Raw genomic sequence first — 16,164 nt, 5'->3', positions numbered from 1 at the left:
TTCTATTGTACTCCACAGTGTGATCTATTCTACTGTACTCCACAGTCTGATCTATTCTATTGTACTCAATAGTCTGATCTATTCTATTGTACTCCACAGTCCGGTCTATTCTATTGTACTCCACAGTGTGATCTATTCTACTGTACTCCACAGTGTGATCTATTCTATTGTACGCCACAGTCTGATCTATTCTATTGTACTCCATAGTCTGATCTATTCTATTGTACTCAATAGTCTGATCTATTCTATTGTACTCCACAGTCCGGTCTATTCTATTGTACTCCACAGTGTGATCTATTCTACTGTACTCCACAGTGTGATCTATTCTATTGTACTCCACATTCTGATCTATTCTATTGTACTCCATAGTCTGATCTATTCTATTGTACTCAATAGTCTGATCTATTCTATTGTACTCCACAGTCCGGTCTATTCTATTGTACTCCACAGTGTGATCTATTCTACTGTACTCCACAGTGTGATCTATTCTATTGTACTCCACAGTCTGATCTATTCTATTGTACTCCACAGTCTGATCTATTCTACTGTACTCCACAGTCTGATCTATTCTATTGTACTCAATAGTCTGATCTATTCTATTGTACTCCATAGTCTGATCTATTCTATTGTACTCAATAGTCTGATCTATTCTATTGTACTCCACAGTCCGGTCTATTCTATTGTACTCCACAGTGTGATCTATTCTACTGTACTCCACAGTGTGATCTATTCTACTGTACTCCACAGTGTGATCTATTCTATTGTACGCCACAGTCTGATCTATTCTATTGTACTCCATAGTCTGATCTATTCTATTGTACTCAATAGTCTGATCTATTCTATTGTACTCCACAGTCCGGTCTATTCTATTGTACTCCACAGTGTGATCTATTCTACTGTACTCCACAGTGTGATCTATTCTATTGTACTCCACAGTCTGATCTATTCTATTGTGCTCAATAGTCTGATCTATTCTATTGTACTCCACAGTCCGGTCTATTCTATTGTACTCCACAGTCCGGTCTATTCTATTGTACTCCACAGTGTGATCTATTCTATTGTACGCCACAGTCTGATCTATTCTATTGTACTCCATAGTCTGATCTATTCTATTGTACTCAATAGTCTGATCTATTCTATTGTACTCCACAGTCCGGTCTATTCTATTGTACTCCACAGTGTGATCTATTCTATTGTACTCCACAGTGTGATCTATTCTATTGTACTCCACAGTGTGATCTATTCTACTGTACTCCACAGTCTGATCTATTCTATTGTACTCAATAGTCTGATCTATTCTATTGTACTCCACAGTCCGGTCTATTCTATTGTACTCCACAGTGTGATCTATTCTATTGTACTCCACAGTGTGATCTATTCTATTGTACTCCACAGTCTGATCTATTCTATTGTACTCCATAGTCTGATCTATTCTATTGTACTCAACAGTCCGGTCTATTCTATTGTACTCCACAGTGTGATCTATTCTACTGTACTCCACAGTGTGATCTATTCTACTGTACTCCACAGTCTGATCTATTCTATTGTACGCCACAGTCTGATCTATTCTATTGTACTCCACAGTCCGGTCTATTCTATTGTACTCCACAGTCCGATCTATTCTATTGTACTCCACAGTGTGATCTATTCTATTATACTCCACAGTCTGATCTATTCTATTGTACTCCACAGTCTGATCTATTCTATTGTACTCCACAGTCTGATCTATTCTATTGTACTCCATAGTCTGATCTATTCTATTGTACTCAATAGTCTGATCTATTCTATTGTACTCCACAGTCCGGTCTATTCTATTGTACTCCACAGTGTGATCTATTCTATTGTACTCCACAGTGTGATCTATTCTATTGTACTCAATAGTCTGATCTATTCTATTGTACTCCACAGTCCGGTCTATTCTATTGTACTCCACAGTCCGATCTATTCTATTGTCTTCCACAGTCCGGTCTATTCTATTGTACTCCACAGTGTGATCTATTCTATTGTACTCCACAGTCTGATCTATTCTATTGTACTCAATAGTCCGGTCTATTCTATTGTACTCCATAGTCTGATCTATTCTATTGTACTCAATAGTCTGATCTATTCTATTGTACTCCACAGTCCGATCTATTCTATTGTACTCCACAGTGTGATCTATTCTACTGTACTCCACAGTGTGATCTATTCTATTGTACGCCACAGTCTGATCTATTCTATTGTACTCCATAGTCTGATCTATTCTATTGTACTCAATAGTCTGATCTATTCTATTGTACTCCACAGTCCGGTCTATTCTATTGTACTCCACAGTGTGATCTATTCTACTGTACTCCACAGTGTGATCTATTCTACTGTACTCCACAGTCTGATCTATTCTATTGTACTCCACAGTCTGATCTATTCTACTGTACTCCACAGTCTGATCTATTCTATTGTATTCTGCTTTGCTTCACTCTGTTCTACCTTTCTTTTCTACTGTACTATATCCTGTTCTACCATATTCTATTCTATTCAATTTTTATTGACGCCACATAGAAGGAAGAGTAAATTGGAAGTTTATTGCCTATAGGTTAGGGATGCACCGATATATACATTTTGTCCGATAAACGATCATTCTTAACCATTGCATGCCGATAACCGATATATTGGAGGATATACAGTATCTACATATTAATAAAAAAATCCCGGACTGCAACAAAAGGCGAAAAGTGGACAACTGCTTTTAAACGAAACCCTTAACTGCAGAAAACAAGGTTGACGTTAGTTCTCTTTTTCCCTCTGATAACCACCAAGTACCAAGCCTGCTTTACACTAGTTAAAGATTATTTAACCTCCAAACCTTCCTGCTATGTTTTTCATTCAACACACAAACTATAGGTGTTCTTCTAGAGCAATCCAGAAAAGTGCTCTTAATAGTCACGAGTCTAACAGGTCTAACATTCAGACAGCAGTCTGATTCAAACAATATGCTTTCGTTCCTTTAATTTACACATTCATAACTATCTACATACTGTATCTACATCAACAATGTGTCGGTACTAGAAGTAAGTGAATGATCATGACAGAACTGTACTGAATTTGAACTGTGAGCAGCGTACAGCTGAAGAAGTTTATCCAGAGGAAATCATTTATGATTTATCGGCTATAATATATCGGCCTAAATTGTGTTATCAATGCCGATAATTTATCGTGCATCCCTTCTAAAGGTACACATATTTTGTCCCAACTCAGGAAAACCTACTGATTAAATGTGCTTTTTGTGAACGCAGGTAGTGGCCAGACATGAAGATCTACTGTCTCAGGCAACGGGGATTGAGTCTCTTGAAGGTCATTTATTCACTACATACTTTACATAATCTTGTGTCATCATTGTCATTAATTTCATTTCAATGTTGTGCATGCGTTGTGTAATTGAAATAACGTGTCGATGACATAAAAGCATCCTTTTGTACAAGTATATCCATAGGAAAAATCTGTTTTAAGATCACATTTTAAGTTGCTTATTTGGATCACAAACACATATTGCGTCAAATTTACACCACTACGCCATTTTATATCAGACATTGACATGTTGGGCTTACACATTCACATTTAGTCATTTGACAGACGCTTTCATCCAACACGACTTACAGAGAGTTCAGGGAGCAAGAAGCGGTATGTCATACAGGATAATACAATAGGTGCTAATACAAAGTTACTAGTTTCCACAAAAGCCAGACAAATACTTGTTGAGAGAAAGAGAGAGTGTTTTTTTATTTTTCATCTGTCTGTCAAGTATTCACAGAAAAGATGGGATTTAAGTAGTTTTTTAAATATATTTTGAGCGATGCGGATGACCGGCCTGAGTTAGGAAGAATGTTCCACCAGGAAGGCGTTACACACAACAGTACTGTAGTTTTCATAATAAATGTGTGTGCAATTTTACAGCTCCCCAGCAGAGGGATGACTTGTCACATGTATTATTCCACCACAGTGCATTTGGCTTTTCTCTTGTGATACAGGAATGGAACTCCTGATTTATTTTCTGTTCACACACAGGTGTCCTACAAATGATGCAGAACAGAATTGCAGCTCTGCAGAGTGCAGTGGAAAGGTAAATGAATCCAGTAATAACATTTAAATGTGTCATTAATAAACGAGACTATTACACAAAGGTTCCCAAATGTTATCTGATCCTACGAATAGATTCTCAACTGTCAGTCCATCAGATTTTTACAGTGTAGTGTACACAAAATATTGCATATTGTGCAATAGCTTGAACACGTCTGAAAAATGTCCAATACCAAAAAATCACATAATTTTAATTCACAAAGGGCGGACATCTCTGATGCATGTTTCTCTGTGTGGTTTTGCTTTCTCAGGATAAGGACCAAAATCCTTGACCCTTACAATAAGATCGTGGCACGGACAGCCCAGCTGGCCCGCTTACAGGTATCTTTGTTATTCCAGCAGAGAGAAGGGATTGTCTTTCTTCCTATCCATTACTTTTTGATTGTCTTGTTTGACAAACAGTGTGCTTTTGTTCAGGGAACTGATGTCCATGTTTATTGACTCGACATCTGAGATAGATAGAGAGATTTCCTATTGCAGCCAGGATGGAAAAAAGAAATGCACACAACGCGTTTTATTTTCAATATGGATTCACAGTAACACTCTGCAAAACAAACCTAAATAAATTAATATCCAAAACATTCTAAGGCTGAAATGAGTATAACCTTGCAATGTAAAATCTTAAATGCAAAACAAAATGGGATCTTTGCACTGCGGTCTTCCTGTATCTCTGTAAACTGCACCTGTGGGATTATAATACCTGCATTGTGCGTCTCTCTGTTATTATCTGAGTGCTGCATTAGGGCTACCCAACCGAGCAAAATTCGGCTTTTATCATGTTCACAGCCTGATTCGGGTTCACATGATGCCATCGTGAGTAAAGCTTCAATCCTGCAGAAGAAAAAAAATCAATAAAAGTCAAGCAGGCCCGGAAAGGACGAGTCTGTGTCTCTTACTCTCCATCAGTCTGGTGAACTCTAGTGTCCGGCACGACACCTCCTGCAGATTTACAGGTTATCTGGTCTGTGTAAATAGTAGCTTTGGGGAATTGTTATTAAATATGAATGAAATCCTGTCATGGAAAGGTCACAGCTCCGAAAAGCTTTTATAACACCATTTCTTTATGTGTGTGTATTTACTTTGCGTAGAAACACATTTGCCTGTTCACATTTGCTTATCAAAGCACCAATGGATGCTCTGTCCGTGAGTTTTACATATTAGATAATACATTTGCACTGGGATACGAAGGGATAGTTGATCTTTGGCTTTAATGTCCGACATTTTTGAGGTGGAGGATAGAATTCATAAGAATGTCTAAATGCAAAATGAATGCGAACTAGGAGCTTGAAACCAACTTATATTAGCCAAACCCAAAGAGAACGAAACGTTAAAGTAATTGGACTTAAAATCTTATATTTGCTGAGATCTAACCTCAGCCCCAGGCTCTGCTGTTTATTATAACGTTTATATTTGCTTTTGATTATGTTTGATGGCGCACATTTAAATCATCTCGTGTTTTCTCTGTCTCTGGGTCTGTTTCGTATGCGTCCTTGCCCTCAGCAACACATTTTAATTTCTCTTTAAGAACAAGAGCAGTGCTCATGACAAGAACACTTCCATTTGAAATCTTTCTGTCACAGTATCTGTCATTCTGTCACCCCAGGAAAAAGCCCTCCGACACACAGTCACAGATTCTCGTTCCTTTGGGACAGATCAGCTGCAACTCTTGAATGAAACCCAAAAAAGACTGACCTCTCTACAGTCCCTCATCCGGCTGCTGTCTGCCCACAGGCTTTCATTGACACATTATACTTATACGTGTGGTTTAGCGGACAAATATACTGGCTTAAGTGGGTTTCTCATTTCTTTTATTACATGGTAACTGTTGACTTTGGTTGAGAGCTAAACGCTCTTTCATTCGTTTATGTGTGTATGACACAAAGTCTTTATCCTTAACTAATAGAATATGCTAGACGTCTTGAAAGATCTCAGTGAGGTCATGGATATATTTCTACTTGATTATATTATCATTATGTAACATTCAACCATTTAAAAAAGCAATTCATACGTTTTGCACAGAAGCAATAGGTGGCATAATCTTTATGATAGATAACCATGAAAATGAATCTTTGTCGTTCAAAACCTGTTTGGCTCTCTGCTGTAAAACACGAAAGAAGATAGTTTGTAAGACATCAGTAACCACACAACACTGAATCCCATTGACTTCCATTGTTTGGACACAAAACCAACATATCTTCTAAGCAATGCATTTTCATTTTTGGGTGAACTATCACTTTAAGCCATATATATATAGAAGTGTTGTATTGCTTTTGAAAAACATTCTTACACTATGATCAAATTAATCTGTATTGTTTTTCATTTATGGATTTTATTGCATACTTTATTTACTTCTTTAGGGTTAATTGCATAAAACAGTAAAAGAAAAAAAACTGTATTGCAGTAATAAGAATATAAGACGTTAAATGCACGTAAATGTAATAAAATGAATGTCAGGAAGAACTGCTTCATCTTTTTATCTTTTTCTCTCTGGTAGGTGGCTTGTGACCTGCTGAGGAGGATCATTCGCATTCTGTACCTGAGCAAGCGATTACAAGGGCAACTGCAGGGGGGCAGTAGAGAGATAACCAAAGCTGCCCAGAGCCTCAATGAGTTGGGTAAGCGACCCATCACGAGCATCCACCACTTCACTCCCCTCACCCGTCCTTCAAAACATTCAATAACAATGAAGCACTCCGCACGAGTGCCTGCACTTTATCTCCTCTGTGTTTATGAGGTTACATCACTTTCCTGATAAGAATGCAAGCTGCCGTTAACCTGTTTTTCCACAATAGACAATGTTGCATTTTCTTTTATCGTCTTTGTGGGACTGTAGGCAATTTCTTTGAAGTTGAATGTTTTTCTTCCATGTGAACTGTGAAGTGTGCATACTTTGCAGTCTTGTAAATGGTTCTAGTCTTGAGTGTTTTCCAGGTCAACCTCATTTGTTCATGTGGCCAACATGTTTTTGCTGAGTTTGAAGCAGGTGTGGGACGCAGATATTTTAGGTTATGTTCTTTTGATTCACGTCTGACCTCAATAACATTTACAAGTGACCTGAGAACATTATGTTTAATCTCAAATCAAATCTGAATTGACAATATGTACTTAACGCTCTAGTTCACCCAAAAATGAAAAATTGGTCTTTCGTCATACAGGTTTTGAACAACATGAGGGTGAATAAATGAGAACAGAATTTTCATTTTTGGGCGAACTGTCTGTTTAGCACAATTCATCAAAACATGACTACAACCATCACAGAAACAGATTCAACCTCCAATAGGAAAGAATCCTTCTAATTGAATTAGTTATCGAGCAAAAGTAAAATATGTAGCAAACTCTGTTTGGTATTGACTTTAAGGGTGTTGTACTGTAAGTTGCCCTGTAATTTCAGAAAAATACTATATTCCTGTCTGGAATTCATGGGGTTGTGGACATTAACTGAAATGCAAAACTTGTTTTCAGTTCTGGTTTTAATGGCTGTAATATTAGATTCATATTGACCCATGCTCTGTTGACCTCAGTGTTTTACATTTGTCCGGCTGTCATGCGGACAGATAAACAACGCCATGCAAATTCAGGACACTGTTTCCCAGCGCATGTTTGTATTATTATTATTATCTCCCGTCCCCTGTAGGACCGATTCCAGCGAATATCAGCGAGGGGCCGTTCCCGTTTTATATTTGCATATTGTTCTCGAGTGAAAATAAATGGATGCTGGCGGACGGTAATTTTCTATTGTGCATTTGGGATGGCAGGCTGGTTTTTGCATTCACGGCTTGCCTATTTCTATTCATTTATCACGTACGAGATTGCATCTCGGTTTGGATGCCGCCCTTAAAATCCGGCAGCCTTTGTAGGCTGTAGACAGCGAGGCAGCCAAGTTTTGTTACGGGTTCTTTGTGACATGTTGTGATTCAGTAAAATGTTTTTTACCTATTGAATTATTTATCATGTCAAAGTGAGAGTCATGTTTGGATTTGGTTTTCGCTGCTAATGGATTGCAGACATCTCTGCATTAGCGTCAACAGCCGAGGCGAGACTATTAGGCTCTAACAGCACACTCGTCCTTTTTTCACAGGACACTCCGCTCTTATGCCTTCCCTCCACCTGTCAATGCATAACATGAACAGCCGGAGTCTGATGTGATATCATTACCTGCGTTTGCACATTTCTGTGGCTCTCTTCCATCCAGTATGCACGCTGTCTTACACATTTCCCAGAAGGCAACTGTAAATGGCTCAGATGGTCTTTGAAAAGGCAGAATATTTTAAAGACATATATATATATATATTACAAGATACCACATCCTGTGCATCTTTTAAAATAATGGCTCTCTGTTTAGCGCATGCAGTCTCTGATGCAGTTACAGAAAGATGACATCAGTTTGGATGAAGTGCAGTTGGACAGTGATTTGAAGGAACCCGAGTGTTTCTAGAAGCGCTGATAGCATCATGTTATTGGATTGTAAACAAGGCAATCAGTAAATGATAATGGATGCTTGAAGATTTAATTGCCACTTTCCTGTTTACCATGTGGCATAGCTGTATGAAGAGTCAGTGTCTGTGTGGAGCAGACAGATTTAAACTGTGCGATGGTAAAAAAAAATTGCTTTCGTATATTTGTGTCTAAATGAGGAAGAGTGTGGAACAGCTTATAAAAACTCTATTTGAATTTATGCCAATGTTTACATGATTGAGGTGGGAAACATCCTAAATCCGAGGCGTTTTGAATGCATTGTTAAAGGTAGCGTAAAATCACATCCGGTTTAATTTAGGCATTTAATGGTACCTCTATCACCCCCTGGAGTACTGAACTGTCTTACCATCATAGTAGCACAAGAATTCTAAAGAAAGTATTACAATTTAAAGAATATTCAAATGTATTATATCAAAATAAAAACCCTTTTTCATTAACCATCCAGTGTAAATACGTATTGATATTATAATTTAAAGTAAGAATCTAAATAGTAGCTGCTGTAAATCTTGTAAGATTTGTAAAAACACTATTTAAAAATATATTTTTGACATATGGATATTAAAATATATCACTCGAGAATTTTGGAAAAATATATATAACGCCCAAGCCATGATAAAATCACCAACAAGTGACACTTTACCGATAATAACTTTGTCATTTGTTGTTTTCTCTGAACACTTGTATGCACAACACATGTTTGGATAACAGTGGTGTCTGGCTGATGTCAGGGAGGAATGTAAGTTACAGATGTATTGATGGATGGATGAAGGAGAGCTGTTATGGTTTATATGGGTGATTGACTCGGGCATTGGAGGGAGGTGAAGGTTTTTTGTTAGGCAGAGGACACACGCGTGTTACTGCTGTCATCCGTAATGTGATGATTGGAGTGGGGGAACATGAACGAGTCGAGGATGTCGTGATTGAGGAAAGGAATTCAAAGTCAGATAGATGTCAAGAGCAGAGGATTAAAGTGCAGCTCTCTGCGCCGGGAGAAGAAATAGAAGGGGAAAGAAAATGGAAGTGTTGGACTCAGATTCAACCCTGTTCCCATCATTTTTTATCATTTAATTAGTTTTCAATTTAACTTGATGATAAAAGCCCAAAATATCACAGAACAGCCAACTCCCCAACATGCATTGGTTTCCCCTGGGGAACTTGATTCTGTTTGTTTTCCACATCTCCTGAACTGCATCTGTCTATCAACCATGATGGATTGTCAATCAAGGAACCCGGCGCTCTGTGGCACGTTCCTCTGGGACCGGATGAGTGACATGTGGATGTCGAGAGTGGAGATAAGAGACGGATGAGGTCAAGAGACAGTGGAGAGGTTATTAACCATCGATTTAATTCGTGGAAGTGATACAATCCTTTTTATGGTTTGATTCGGTGTTAATAAGTGGGCTGGCCGAGGGATCATTAGACTCTTGGGTTCTGCTCATGGTTAGATAATCTTCTTTAAGAGGATTAAGATTTGTATTGTGAAAAGAATCAAGCAGATTAATCAGAATTTATGTGACTATACCTGTAGTGCTAGCAGTTCCAGCAATATCTTTTTATTCCTATTTATGATTTTATTAATCTTCAGACCCTGAGAATCCGTTTCACTCGCACTTGCTGCTTTTTCCGGAGAAATCTGCACGACTTGTTTACAACAAAAACAATAAAGCCCCCGTTCAAAAGCAACCCAGAACACCGCGGTCGAGTCATCACAGGGCAACAGCTGCGTAGGCTTGTGTGTGATGCATTCCATACGAGGAGACCATCGCCTTACAGCGCTGTAAAATTGTTTGTGAGGTTCTTTGTAAATTTCACACTATATGGTAAAACACAGAGCTGCAGGATAGCCGCTGGGTGTTGTGTGCTTGTGGCATTATGGACGTATTTGTCATTGTGTGGTAGCTCACCGTTGTGAAAAAGACACTTGTGCACTTTAGAAAGTAATACTTGCTCTTATTCAGCATAATGTGCTCAACAATGTTAAACACTAGCTTCCGTTAAAAGAACGAATATGGATAACGTGAAAAATCTCGGGTTAAGCGTTTCTTCCCCATAGAAGTGCATTATCGAAACAGCTTTGTGTACCAAAACAACACCAACGGAAAACCAAAATAAATAAATTAGTTTATCACTGATTTCAAACATAAACATGATAATAGAAAAGTTTTATGTTCTCAGTTTGTCGCTGCCTTGAGCCAAGTTACATGGTTTCTTCATGATGAACTTTAATGAAGATCAAGCTTAACATGAGACTATTCTTATTCCTTCAGTAAGTGCTTGTTCTTTTAACAGTAGCTAGTGTTTTACAATTAAGTTTTAATAGAAATGAGCTTTTACGTGGTCGTTGTTTCGGGACATCAAGCTGTTTCATTATAATGGACTTAATCCTAAACGCAACATTTATCACTTTATCCGATTAATCGGGACTGAATCTTTGCAGGTAGTGTTCACGACAAGGTTCTTGAGCAGTAAGTTTGAGCTCACCTGATCGTTGTTTATGTGCGTTAAACCTCATAAAGCGTTTTAGAAAGTCATCTGGCTCGACTCATCCCAACCGCAGATTCAGGTTTACAAAATACTTTTATCTCCGTTTCTCAGTCAATACTCGCATTTTCCCCCTTCATGAACATCAACTTTTGCAACACAATAAAAACACCATTCGTGGTTTTATCATTCAAAACGACACACAACGCAGGTATTTTGAGTTTGTTATAGGGAATTCCTATGGAGAAAATCACTTGCTGCCCTCCATCGGCACTTCGAGCAGTGCCGTGACGTCATGTGCAAACAACCTATTGTCACGTATGACTTTGTGGGTACCCTGGCCTTGAGATATATCAGCCTGTATATTTCTAACCTTGGATGCTACTCATTCTGGTATGAAATAAGTAAGCAAAATATCATAAGCAGTGAACAATAAAAAGATTAAATGAAAGAAACATATTTTGTTAGAAAGCTATCACCTGTTCTTCGATTCAAGCAAGAACCAACCCATGAAATCCATTTTTCATAACCTTGTATTCTTTATTTTCTGTGTGCAGTAGCTTGACAGTCTTGGCATGATCTCAGCATGTGACCTTCCGTTGTTGGATGTGCAAGGGGTGATTATTTTTCTAGCTTGCAAAATGGTACAGAAAGATCTATAATTAAACCCCATTAGCTCAACGAGTCTCATAAGGTCAAGGATTCAACACCCTCTTGTTGACAGTCCATAACCACTTTAGCCCCCAGCTATTTTATTGGACATGATGTGAACCACCTCCCTCACCCCTTTACAGATATGATTATATTGGGAGTGTGATGTTAAAGGGAACCAGATTACGTTTCAACAACTCGATCCTGTGACTTGTTGACCTGAAGAGTAATATAGCTATCCTTCTGTTTCAGGGTTAAGAGCAGATAGTAGATATCCACTTAGTGGGTCACATCATTTGAATTCTAAACATTGTATTGATGTTATGTTCCTCTGTTAAGAGGTGTGGTGGTTGAAACGCCAAGTGGCCAGACATTGAGAACAAGCACTCCTGAAAATTGTGTTACTGTTAAGTTAATTGAGTCTGGGTCTTGTTGACCGTAGAAGAGCTCTTCAGTCATTTAAAGGGGGATTTAATAGAAATGAACAAAACCAGAAGCATCTAGTTCTGTACTCTCGAGGTTTATACTTTACTCAGATATTTACAATGTCCAGGACTACTTCAACTAAACACATGCAGTATTTACACCTTACCGTCTACGACACCAAATCACTGTCACAATAAATAGTAATAAATTATATCTCTTGACATACTGTATAATTAATACACTTAAAATCATTACTGCTTTGGATTAGTGGTTTCCCTTTTTCATGGTTTTGTACCTGATGAGGATATTGGCCTTAGGTCACCAGAGTCTCTCATTCTATTTCCTCTGACGAAAGGCATTTTTGCCTGACTTCTGTCTCCTCAAAGGTCACCTTTTTGTTCCTTTTTGGGTCAATCCACGAGTTGTGAATGACCACGTTATTGGGCATAGGGTCTGCCTCTACAACCGATACGACACGCTTCTTCATTTTGCTCTTAAGAACCTTCTGAAATTTCTGTCGAGTGAATGCATACAGTAGCGGGTGAAAGATTGTGGTTCCGTAAGCCATGACCAGGAAGCCCAGTCTGAGCCGTACGGTGAAGTCGCTGGGCCCTGCGCTCAGGATGACTGTGTTGAGCACAGTGATAGGTGTCCAACAGAGCAGGAAAGTGGAGATGATGAGAAGAGACATTCGGAAGACCCTCTTCTGACGCTCTCGCCGTTCCCTGTGCCGTTTCACCGCCCTGCGGAGAGCGATGATCACGGACACAGATGTGCGCATAGCCAGCGGAGGATTGCGGCCTGCGCTGCTCTGCGAGGCATCCGTGGACTCTGGCTGAGTGGAAGTCATGGAGATGGTCTTTTTCTTTCTTGGCTTTTTCTTGGGTGCTGCATGGAAACGGGTACCGATGCGGATGTTGAGCGCCTGCAGAATCTTGTAGTAGGTTATCAGCATGACCACAGCGGTAAAGAAGAAGATGGGAATCTGTGCCAACAGGTGATAATACAGGCCCAGTTCAGTGTAGTATTGGTTTGAAGGTTCTTCATCCTCAGTCTGGTTCCTGTCATTACCCGTCTGGCTAAAGAAACCCTCCTCTATGAAGGGCACCAGAAAGCTTAGGAATGATAGAGCCCAAATGGACCCAAGCATGGCCACTGCTCGTCCCATCGTGAGTACTCGATTTGCAGGCCGTACTGAGATGTCGTATCGATCCAGTGTGATGGCCAGGACATTGGCAGCAGTGGCAACGCTAGCAAAAGACACGCAGGCCTCATGGAAGCAGCAGATTAGTACATTGTTGCCTTCCAGTGGTAACAACACCACAACAATCGTTAGCGGTATGCAGCCCACGCACACCAGCACATCCAACACATGCAGATTCATGGTTACGATGTTGCTGACGGAACTCACCAAGTTGGACTTCATGCAGTAGAGAGCCAGAACAGTCAGGTTGCTGCTGAGACCCAGCACGATCTCCAACATGAGGAAACCAGTTATAGACACCTGGAAACTGACAGGATAAGGAGTTTCCAGGTCCATGTCGAAGTCAAAGGGTTCTAAGTTATCGAGTACAGTGACGTTGCTCATGATGGCCTTGAATCCCAGCACAGGGGGGGTATGCATTCTCCTACACAACGATAAAGAACATTATGGCTATGGTTGTTGGTGAAATACTAAAGAATGCCATGTTGTTTTCAAGCCATGGTTGGGTGAAATATGGACAAATTCAACCAGTAGATTTGAATCAACCTATGTTGGGTTGTTTTAACCCATGGTTGGGTTAAATATGGACAATTTCTAGGCTGGTTAAAACCAACAGTTGGCTTTGTCTATATTTGACCCAACCACGGCTTGAAACAACCCTACATAAACTCAACGGTTGGTTAAATGTTTTTTTTTTTTTTTAAAGAAGCCATTCAATTAAGAAGAAACCTTAAAGATTACATATTTATTTACACTTGACATGCACATTATAGCTCGGCATAGGCCGATGAAACTCACCCCTCCCTCTGCTTCACCGTCTTCAATAGGAGCTCCTTTAACAACTGTGTCCTAAGCGCTGTTGTATTGGCAGGATTTCATAAGCGCCAACCATACTCCAGTACATCTTTATCTCAACGGTGTCCATTATCCCTATGTACACATTCCGTAATGTATCTCCTCTGTCGTGGGCTTTGAAGGTTTCTTTAATTTGCTGTGGTTCGAGTTAAGAGTAAACAAATGCATCAGACCTCAGCCTTGGCATGGTACAGTACGGTTAAGCGAGGATACCCCCGGTTTCCTTAAACACCGCTCTGTAGGTTCGATTCAGCAGCATCCAAACATCTCATAACTCATCAACTCGCATCCTTAGATTTCTGTGGGAGGTTGTGGGAGATGGAAACGCTCTCTGCTTTTCCTTTTCAGAGCGTGGGAAGGGTTTGTGCATTGTAACATCCACGTGGTCCTGACATGAAAGCTTGGTTGTATTCGGCCTTTTGTCCTTTGTGTTGGCCAAACAGATCTTGCGAAATCGATCAGGGAGAGCGGCACGTCCCATCTTTGGCTTTCAGGGGGTATTCCAAGACAAAAGGTGCATTTCCAGTGGTGTGACGTGTCAAGACTGACATTCTCTCCTTAACGTCAACAAGTGCAGTTGAGTTCAACTGGGTCCCTTGTATTCCGCCTGAGTAAAACAGACTCCCACCTTTTCCCAAAGTACACTCTAATCACAAGGTCACAGTTTTCCAGAGGGATGGCGGTTGTCAGGCCGGTAGATGTGGGTTTTCTGTGTGGTATGTTTGTACCTTCAGACCAGCAGCGCCATTCTCAGTAGTGTCTCACCCCGGCTAGTGATGAATACAAGAAATTCAGAGTAAGAATGGTTTAGCTTGTCACTTGAGGCATGTATAACCTCTATAAATATTTCAAGTATAGCGACCATTTTGCAACCTTTATTCTCAATGGTCACTAATGCTTTCTGGTTGCTCGGCGATCATGTCGCCATTGCAATTTGTTTGTCGAATATCCTTAAGTCTGCTAACAACTCATTAAACTAATGTTCCTTCACTTTAATGGATTCCTACAGCGCTGGTAAGTGTTCATTTGAAGAGCAGCTTTGCAGTACTCCCACACCACACTTGTGAACTACATGGGCTGTATTCCACGTATAGGAGAAATGGAGCTCGCTTTCTCTTTCTCTCTATTTTCAGAGCAAGAAAACAGCATTTAGACAGAAGCTTTAATGGGGATGAGAGCGCTCCCATCATCTTGCCTTTAAGAGGATAATATAGATGCGTTCATATTGCCCTGAACTTATAAAATTGCATTTTTATTCCTCAAAATAATGTTTCCTTTATAACAATGACATAACAAACAAACTGGTAAATTCTTGCATTCACAGTATTGATATAGCGAGCTGCTCTGAACGTTGCTGTGAAACACTGCATTACGTTTCCCAAGTTTGCCAGTTTTTTTTATCCTGCCATGCATGAACTAGCATGCATTCTACTCAACAGATGCTGCAAGAAACCTGAAGCTTTTACCTCGCTCTGCAGACGTACAAGTGAGTGACCTGGAAGCCCATATATTTCCCAGTTTAAGTGAAGGACAGATCACAGAAGACATCCTGTGTAGATAGATGTATGAATCTTTCCTCTCTCCTGTGCCTGCTGCAAAGAATTCAGATGTTGTCGGGTGTAGTGCCGTGCATCTTGCTTGGAGACCATCTCTCCTTTTCCTCTGTCTTCTCTCTCTCTCTCTTTCTCTCTCACCATCCATACGCTCGGTGCTTTCAAAATGCCCTACCTACTCATCTCTCTCCTCCTCTCGCTCGCTCTCTCTCCCTCCCACCTCTCTTCTAACACACTCTCCCTCCCCCTTCCTCCCTCTTTCTCCGCTGTGGTTTATAACACTCTCCTGGTTGCTGATTGGTCTCCTGTAATAGTTGTAACCCTTTCTTGCGCTGTTGCTTCAAAAGACATTTCCTCCACAGGTGCATTTTGCTCTTGATGCAGAGTTGATGTTTTGTTTCTTGG

General features: G+C 39.9%; 2 protein-coding genes across 2 annotated transcripts in view; one reads left to right on the top strand and one right to left on the bottom strand.

Moving 5' to 3' along the window:
• Positions 1 to 16,164, top strand: part of cog5 (component of oligomeric golgi complex 5) — a 48,742-nt gene that overhangs the window by 1,285 nt on the left and 31,293 nt on the right. The window contains exons 3-6 of the mRNA XM_079454271.1: positions 3,273 to 3,330; positions 4,042 to 4,096; positions 4,365 to 4,434; positions 6,608 to 6,728. Coding sequence (XP_079310397.1) covers positions 3,273 to 3,330; positions 4,042 to 4,096; positions 4,365 to 4,434; positions 6,608 to 6,728 — 304 coding nt within the window. The remainder of the gene's footprint in view (positions 1 to 3,272; positions 3,331 to 4,041; positions 4,097 to 4,364; positions 4,435 to 6,607; positions 6,729 to 16,164) is intronic.
• On the bottom strand, positions 11,587 to 15,984 carry gpr22a (G protein-coupled receptor 22a). Its single transcript, XM_079454276.1, has 3 exons — positions 15,673 to 15,984; positions 14,150 to 14,976; positions 11,587 to 13,775 (listed from the first exon to the last, which is right to left on the bottom strand). Exon 3 carries the CDS (start codon positions 13,769 to 13,771, stop codon positions 12,479 to 12,481), a length of 1,293 nt encoding a protein of 430 aa, XP_079310402.1. The 5' UTR covers positions 13,772 to 13,775; positions 14,150 to 14,976; positions 15,673 to 15,984; the 3' UTR covers positions 11,587 to 12,478.

The sequence above is a fragment of the Barbatula barbatula genome (genome assembly GCF_947034865.1).
Source record: "Barbatula barbatula genome assembly, chromosome: 4".
In the NCBI taxonomy this organism is placed as follows: Eukaryota; Metazoa; Chordata; class Actinopteri; order Cypriniformes; family Nemacheilidae; genus Barbatula; species Barbatula barbatula.
Note: the sequence above shows the minus strand (reverse complement) of the source record. Positions and strands in the feature narration are given on the sequence as shown.